Genomic DNA, 9,153 nt, shown 5'->3' on the forward strand with positions numbered 1-9,153 from the left:
GGGTTTGAACCGCCAGCCTTCTGGTTAGCAGTCAAGCGCTTTAGGCACTATGCTACCAGAGCTTCTATTAAAGTACTTATTACACAATATTAAATTTATTTGTTTATCCTTTTCTCCCACTGTTTAAACCCGTGGGGACAAGACTTGTGTTTTACTCTCATAGTTTTGGGTACCTCACATGTATGTGAGTCCTTATTACTTCTATGTCAAATTAAGTGACTTCTGGTTATTAGCAAATGCCCATTTGCCAAGCAAGCCTGAAAGGACTGACTACTCTTAGAAGTCTTGTGTGAGACATTCATTTGAGTTATTGGATGGAACCAACTGGAAATGGAATTTATTCTAAAATAACCCATGGTTAAAACTCCAGGCTGCTTTTGCGTATTGTCTAAATTAATGAGGTTTCAGTGCATTTTTACTATATTCCTATAGGAAAAATAAATTTTGTAAAGTTTGCTTTTCTAACCTTTTAGATGGAATTTAGAACAGATGCCAGTTCAACTGGGAGCTCTGGTAGCATAGTGCCTATGGCACTTGACAGCTAACCAGAAGGCTGGCAGTTCAAACCCACCAGCCACTCTTTGGAAGGAAAGTTGGGCAATCTACTTCCATAGCAATACCACCTCGGAAACTCAAGGAGGGGTTGCTATGAGTCGAATTGACTAGACGGCACATAACAACAACCCAGATCAACTATCAGCTTCCTACCTGTTCTAACCTGTACGCATGCACTCTCACACACACATATGCATACACATATGCTCTTACATACACAACTATTAATATTCATAACTAATAGTCCACTTAATTTCATGACCTTTTCTGCCTTGTTATTTTGGATGATTTTTTTTTTGTTTGTTTCATTGCTGCAGGATTCTTAATAGATGACTCCCTATACTTCCTATTTCTTTCACTTGGAATTTGAACTCTTACGAATACCAAGATACAAGTTCCTCCAATATATGTTTTGCAATATGTGTATATATATGTGTGTGTATGTTGTTGTTGTTATGTGCCATTGAGTCAGACCTGACTCATAGCTATCCCTCCTTGGGTTTCCGAGGCAGTATCACTATGGAAGTAGATTGCCTTACTTTCCTTCCGAGGAGTGGCTGGTGGGTTTGAACCGCCAGCCTTCTGGTTAGCAGTTAAGTGCCTTAGACACTATGCTACCAGAGCTCCCATGTGTATATATATAAACCAAAACCTCACAGCCGTGGAGTTGGGTCCTACTCATAGCGACCCCTCCTTGGGTTTCTGAGGTGCTATCACCAGGGAAGTAGAATGCCTAATTTTCCTTCTGAGGAGTGGCTGGTGGGTTTGACTGCCAGCCTTCTGGTTAGCAGTCAAATGCCTTAGGCACTACACCACCAGTGCTCGTGTGTATATATATATATATATACATACATATATATATATATATAATTATTATATATATATAATATATTATATGTATATAATTATTATTACTGACAGCATGTACCCTTCCTAAATCCCTGAGATTAGAAGTTATCTTTTAAGTCTCAACTACACTGTTGACTGACAAGAACATTTTATTGCATGATGCAATAATTAAAAATAGTAGTAATGGATGTATCTACTTGCTTAAGGAATGCAGTCACTTTTCATATTTTATCTTATTGCTCACTATCAATCTATGTGAAGGATATTATTTTCCATATTAGAAAACAAGGGCCTTATCTGAGTCACATACTTAGGAATCAGAGGAAACTGAATGCAGGCTTGACTGCCAAAAGACGACTCTAAGTTCCTTTAATGTTGAAGATTCCATGCTTGCCTCAATGTTACTTTAGACAGAGTAAAACTTTTACCTAATTCTATAACACAGTTCTTCACCATGACTGAATATTTTAGCCCTGGAATCAAAGTATGCTACATATGAAAAATAGGTAATGTAATCAGCTAACAAAACAAGAAGTTGGAAGAGATTTTGCAGTGTGCTTGGAGTTAAGCTCTTTTGAATGTTAAAAGCACGGGCAGGAAAGTAAAGCACCTAATGACTACGTAAAGAATCTTACTTGGAGAGCATTTCTGTATGGTCACAGCTCTCCAGTCCGCCAATATCTTTCCTTCCCTCAAATACCAACATTGTTCCTGCCTTTTATAGAGATTCTTAATAATTTTTTTTTTTTTCTATTTCCTAGAACAAATGAAAGGAGATTTATTGTAACCTCACCCAGGACAGATATTAACAGTTATTAGGTATAAAAGCCACTCTGGAAGCCATTTATGCTCCGCTTTTGTCCTGCTGTCCCGTTTTCCCTCTCCCTTATAACATGATTTCTCTTTCTCACAGTTAGTTCCTCTGTCCTCTCTGGGTAGAGAATCATCCCGCTTTCATTGCTCTCTGCTCATGATTCATAATTTCCGTGTTCTTGCCTTGCATGTGACTTTAATTTACCCTGGCTTTCTGGACTCAGCCACCAGTGCTTCCTTTTAGTTTCAACTCTGCTGCTAATCGCTTTTCGAAGTAGCCCAACTCAGTTTTCAAACTGTTGGTAGGCATGCCGCAGAGGTCACCAGATGTAGCACAGGCTATCTTTGTGTCAGATGTTTGTCTCGATTCATTTATGTTTTGGCTAATTTGACAGAGTAGTCATGTAAAAGACAACATGGCTAGTGTCCTCTCGGAAAGCTGATAGGGAAATTTCCTGTGAAAAGCAATATAGGACCTTTCTGGAAGTTTCCATATAGGCAGTTTACTTTGCCCAAACACAAATTATTTTTACTGAAACAAAATAAATAATCCTAAGGGATTTCCCAACCTCAATGGTACTTAAAAACAGTAGTCAAGGCTCTCTGATGGAAGAATCCACTTTCCTATTACTGAACATAACAGAGGTAGTCCCTGATTTATGACATACTTGAGTTACTATGAACCACACTTAATGACCATCCTATTTTTTTTTTTTTAACATCTTGTTAGTAACATGTACTACATACAGTTTTGCGGCATGTAACATTATAGTATTTCTGGAAGAACTGTAGTATTATTCAGTGTATCTAGAACATCTTATCTTCCTGGGAGGAAGTTACATGCAGGAAAATACATGCAGGGGATATGGAAAATCACTTTGATAAAGTCAATAGGCAGATTGGGGAAGCAGTGAGATGTTACGGCAAAATACATGAAGAAAAAAAAGAAAAAGACCATACAGACAACTCTCACTAATTTTCTGACAAGAAACACCATCCCAGTTCCCAGGAATAATCCAGATAATCCAGAACCTTCTACAGGGAGAGTTATTGCTCCAAATGACAAAATACAGTTATCCAACTCTTCCTTGTCAGAGCATTTTTTTTATGATTTATGTGCTTTTTAACATATATATTTATGCATTAAAGTATATCTGAAGTTTATATGCAAAGTTTCCAACACCCAAAGACAAATAAAGGTCAGATTTATAAAGATACTGATAATAAAAGGCAATAATAATGAAAACTAAAAGGAGAAAAATGAAGTATTTGATTTAAGTCAGAACTGACTTTTGACAGTCATTGGAATGGAATCTTGTAAGTCCAAAAGTACTTGTACCACCTGGTATGTACTGCTAATGTGATTTCTATAATATTAACAGTAAACAATCTAAAAACAAATTCCCTTCATTTATCTTTTATTGTATGCCACATATTCTACATGCATTATACCAATAATTATATCAACAACTCTAAAGCATGAACACAAACATCTATATCTTATAGAAGAAGAGAGAGAGGTTTAGGAAGCTTAAGTAACTGGTCCAAGATCACACAGCGAGTGGTAAATATTCAGATCTTTCTTATTCCAAGACCTGTATTTTTCTACTATATTGTGCTGAAAATATTTTTTATTCCAATATTTATTGTTGTTGTTGTTATGTGCTGTCGAGTTGGACCCGACTCATAGCGACCACTCCTTGGGTTTCCAAGGAGGTATCACTAGGGAAGTATATTGCCCAACTTTCCTTCTGAGGAGTGGCTGGTGGGTTTGAACTGCCAGCCTTCTGGTTAGCAGAAATCAAGAAGATAAAAATAGTCTATTATGATTACCCAAATATTTAGCATTTTTGCTTCTCTTTCTTCATTCCTGAAGTTTCAAATATACTCTAGTGTCATTTTCCCTCAGTTTGAAGCACTTCTTTTAACATTTCTTATAGAATAGGTCTGCTGATGACATTTTCTCTGTTTTCCTTCTTCTCAGATGGCTTTATTTCATCTTCATTCCATAAGGATATTTTCACCAGATATATAATTTCAAGTTTATGAGTCTTTCCTTTTGTCACTTTAGTCTTCTGGCCTCCATCATTTTGCATGAGAAATTTGCCATCTTTCAAGTTGTTGTGTCCCTTTGGCTAGTTTCACAATGTTTTCTTTGATTTTGGTTTTCAGTGATTTGACTATTATTTGTCAGAGATGATTTATTTAAGTTTATCTTGTTTGGTGTTCACTGAATTTCTTTATCTGTACGTTTGTCTTCCACCATGTTTGATAAAGTTTAAGGCATTATTTCTTTTATTTATTTATTTTTCTGCACTAATCTGTTTTGTCTTGATTTAAGAACTCCGATGACATAAATATAAAACCTTTTGATATTGCCCCACAAATATCTGAAACTCCATTTATTTTGTTTTCAATTTTTTTCTCTTCTTCAGGTTTCTATTACTTTCCTTCTCTGCTGTGATGTGTTGGTTGTGTTGTTGCTATTTGCCATCAAGTCAGAGTTGTTGCTGTTGTTGTTATGTGCCATCGAGTCAGACCCAACTCATAGCGACCCCTCCTTGGGTTTCCGAGGCAATATCACTACGGAAGTAGATTGCCCCATCTTCAAGTCAGAGTAGTTCTATGCAAATATGCCATAGGGCAAAGTGGCAAGAGAAAAGGGGAAAATATATAAGGGGAACTCCCTGTCTTTTTGCACAACAGGGATCCCTTTTTCTGGTTTTTCTATCCAGAGGTGTGGATCATATTTTAGGATGTGAAGTGCTCATGCTACCACTGATGTGACAGTGCAGATGTGCATTTGGAACTGGCCTTGAGGCAACTTTGGAAGAGGACAAAAAAAGAAAGTGAATTTCCCTCATACTCTCTGGCTTATGTGACTCCCTGTCCTGGTTCTCCACCCAGAATGATCCTTTTATCTGGCTTTGTTGCTGTTGTTGTTGTTTGTACTTTCTACTAAGTTTCTCATATTCATTTGACGCAATAGCAACAAGTTTGGTTTTTGTTTTGTTCAGTTTCTAATTTGGCTTAAACAGCCCTGATAGCACAGTGGTTAAAGTCTTTGGAGACTAACTAAAAAGTTGCTGATTTCAAACCACCAGCTAGTCCACTGGAGAATGATGTGGCGGTTTGCTTCCATAAAGATTACAGTCTTGGAAATTCTATGGGGCAGTTATACTCTGTCCTGTTGGATTGCTATTAGCTGGAACTAGCTTGATGACGAAGAGTAATTTGGTTTTGTCTTTACTTTAGCTTGTAAGAGAAAAAAACAAAACAAAACATAAAAATCCCAGAAAACTCTTTGTGGCTGGATTGACCTTTTTTGCTGCTTGTCCCACTCTTTACTCCACTTGCTATTGTTGACTTTTCAGAGTTTGCAGGTAGTTCTTTGTCATATTTGTCAAGAGTTTTAGTTGTGATTGGGAAGTGTTAAACTTAGCTTCATATTCCCTTGATGGATCTTATTAAGGTTTTCACCCCTAGTGAATAAAAATTATAAAATAGAAGGATTATCAATTATTTAGTAAACTCAGTTATGGTTGTTGTTAAGTTATGGTACAGATGGCAAATATTTGGGTCACGTGTTTGGCTCTTCCTTCCCACACTTACAACTGATATCAGTATGTCTTTACTTCTCTTCTCCCGACACTTCATGAATACAACCCCATGATACTTTCTAACACAGCAAACTGGGAAGTCACTGCAAAATTATTAGCACTGACATGTCAAGTAAAAGCCTACCTTTTATTTTTGTCTTCAGGACTTAGTTACTCACTCATAAATTCCAATTTCCTTTCCCATTTACCTCCAGTGACTCCTTTCCTCAAATAATTATCTTCCCATATTATTTTTTCCAATTGATTAACAAATTTCTTCTTTACTAGTTGGCCTTTGAAAAAATCATTCCTTGTTTTCTTATAAAGTTTGTATGTTTTCATCAAAAACTGAACTTGCCCCATTTGCACCAAGAATTTATTTTAACGGTTTAGTCTTTTGGAAATGATAAATATAATAGATTGGTGATTATTAAAGTAAAAAAATAATCTATAGAATTCCTTTTTCTTTAATTACTATACATCACCAAACTCAAATCCATTTATCACCTGCTACATTAACTGGCCTTGTTCACCCTTGACTGAGAGACACTTACACTTCTGTTTTTGAATCATTCAAAGTACAAGTATTAATAAAAAGTATCACACATTGTACATATCTGATGTAAAATTGTATAGCTTCTCAAACATATTTGTTTTATTTATCATTCTTATTGCTTACTGCTATTTTTAAAAGAGCTATAATCTAAACAGAAGTGTACTTTTTCATTAAAGGTTTGGGCTGATTATTACCAACTCACAAGGGCTCACTGTGGTACAAACATTATCTTAACAGGAAATACAAAGTAGTGTCTGCAAATAATTTGAATGCTTTTTCTTGTCTTTCTACATTTGGCATGAAACACCTATTTGTGACTCACTGGGTATTTACCCAAGATAGCTGTTTTTAGAGGTTGGGATGTTCACACTTCTAAAATGGAAGATCTGGTCACTTAAAAAAAAAAAAAAAAAAAAAAAACCTTCAAAGTTCATCAGCATGGGTATGAGGCAAATATTAGACATGAGGAATTGATTGTAAGTGAACATCATTGACTCCAAGGCTATCTCTATCTAATAAGGTCTCTGTTTAAAGTAATGCAGGGCTCATGTCCTAGAATTCTGCCTATCATTGCTATGACTGAAATTAGGAGAATGAAGAGGAAAGAAACTTACTTTGTGATAGTTTACTGTGCTCACATTCTAAGTGTGATTTTCTTTCCTTCTTTTATCCTGGGATTTCCAGTTTACCGTGGTTTCTGGGCAGTGCTGATGCTCCTGGGTGTGGTTGCTGTTGTGACCGCAAGCTTTTTGATCATCTGTGCAGCTCCATTTGCCAGTCATTTTCTCTATAAAGCTGGAGGAGGCTCATACCTTGCTGCAGGTATGTAGAGTGTAAAGGATATAGTTTCCATCCATGGTTTTTCCTAATTTCTTCACATTTCCTATGTGTAAATTCAAGGTGATAGGCTTCATATCTTAGTAGTATTACATATTAATACACAATATTTCTTGAGTGCTAACTACTTGTTAGACACTTTTCTCAGGAACTTTCCATGTGCTAGCATGCTTAACCATCGTGGAAACTTTTGCTCATCATATTAATTGATGGAATACCAGTTGAGCTGTTTCAACAAATGGGTGCAATGCTAGAAGTACTCACTCATCTATGCTTAGAAATTTGGAAAATGGCTACCTGGCCAACTGATTAGAAGAGGTTCATATTTGTGTTCATTCCAAAGAAAAGTGATCCCATAAAATGTGAAAAGTACCAAACAGTATCATTAATAGCATATGCAATGAAAATTTTGCTGAAGATAATTAAAAAATGGTCATAGAAGTTCATCAACAGGGAACTGCCAGGAATTCAAGCCAGATTCAGAAGAGGACATAGAATGAGAGATATCATTGCTGATATCAGACATATCTTAGCTGAAAGCAGAGAATACCAGAAAGATGTTTACCTATGTTTTATTGACTATGCAAAGACATTCAACAGTGTGGATAATAGCAAATTATGGATAACATTGTAAACTTGAGAATTCAGAACACTTAATTGTGTTTATGTAGAACCTGGATACATAGCCCAAGAGGCAGCCATCTGAACACAACAAGGGGATATTGCATGATTTAAAATCAGAAAATGTGTGTGTCAGGCTTGTATCCTTTCACCATACTTACTCAGTTTGTATCTTTGACAAATAATCCGAGAAACTGGACTATATCAGGAAGAACATGGTATCAGGATTGTAAGAAGACTCATTGACAACTTGTGATATGCAGAAGACATGATCTTGCTTGCTGAAAGTGAAGGAGAACTGAAGCTATTACTGGTGAAGATCAAATACTACATTCTCTAGTATAGATTCTGCCTCAGCACAAAGAAAACAAAAGTCCTTACAACTGGACCAATAAGCAACATCAAAATAAACATAGAATGCATTGAAGTTGTCAAGGATTTCATTTTCCTAGGATCCAAAATCAATGTCCATGGAAGCAACAGTCAAAAAAAATCAAATGACATATTGAACAGGGTGAATTTGCTGCAAAGGTCTTTTTAAACTGTTAAAAAGCAAAGATATCACTTTGAAGAGTCAGGTGCGCCTGACCCAAGCCATATATCTTAGGCTGGGTTCTCTAGAGAAGCAAAACCAGTGAAAAGAAAAATAAGAAAGAGAGAGAGAGAAATTTATATCAACAAAATGGCTCACACAGTTATAGAGGCTGGCAAGTCCTAAGTCTATGGGTCAAGCTGGAGGCTTCTCCTGATTCATGTAGCTACAAGGGCTGATGACCCCAAGGTTGGGAGGAAATACAGCAGACTACTTGCTTTGGAGGCTGAAGAATCCAAGACTGGCAGGAGAGATGGTGGGCTATGGGCTCAACTATTCTAAGATCAGCAGGCTATATAGCAGGCCACTGGTTAAAATTCAGAAAAAGTTCAGGTCAGCAGAAAAAGCCAGAGATCCTTTAGGATATCCCTATATATTTATGCCCCAGGGTTACAGGTGAGGAGAGACAACTCAGGGACGCCCAAAGTAGCAAGCGGGAAGAGCAGGAGAAAGGGGATTAAAAGAAAGGAAGGCAGAGAGAAGAGCAGTCAGCCGAAGGGATTAGGTGAGGAGAGGCAACTCAGGCCCGCCCAGAGTAGCAGGATGGAAGAGCAGGAGAAAGGGGATAAAAAGCCAGGAACCCGGACAGAGGAGCAGTCAGCCCCAGGGACAACTCAGGGACGCACAAAACAGCAGGGCAGAAGAGCAGGAGAAAGGGGATTAAAAGCCAGGAAGCCAGACAGAGGAACAGTCAGCCACAGGGACCCAGTTGGGGGTGATACAAGAGGTCT

At 37.2% G+C, this 9,153-nt stretch overlaps 1 protein-coding gene across 1 annotated transcript in view; it reads left to right on the top strand.

Moving 5' to 3' along the window:
- Nucleotides 1-9,153, top strand: part of TMEM182 (transmembrane protein 182) — a 70,699-nt gene that overhangs the window by 30,331 nt on the left and 31,215 nt on the right. The window contains exon 4 of the mRNA XM_007959491.2: nt 7,057-7,194. Coding sequence (XP_007957682.1) covers nt 7,057-7,194 — 138 coding nt within the window. The remainder of the gene's footprint in view (nt 1-7,056; nt 7,195-9,153) is intronic.

This window comes from Orycteropus afer, unplaced genomic scaffold (assembly GCF_000298275.1).
Source record: "Orycteropus afer afer isolate SDZICR_OR568_19922 unplaced genomic scaffold, OryAfe1.0 scaffold00017, whole genome shotgun sequence".
Taxonomy (NCBI): Eukaryota; Metazoa; Chordata; class Mammalia; order Tubulidentata; family Orycteropodidae; genus Orycteropus; species Orycteropus afer.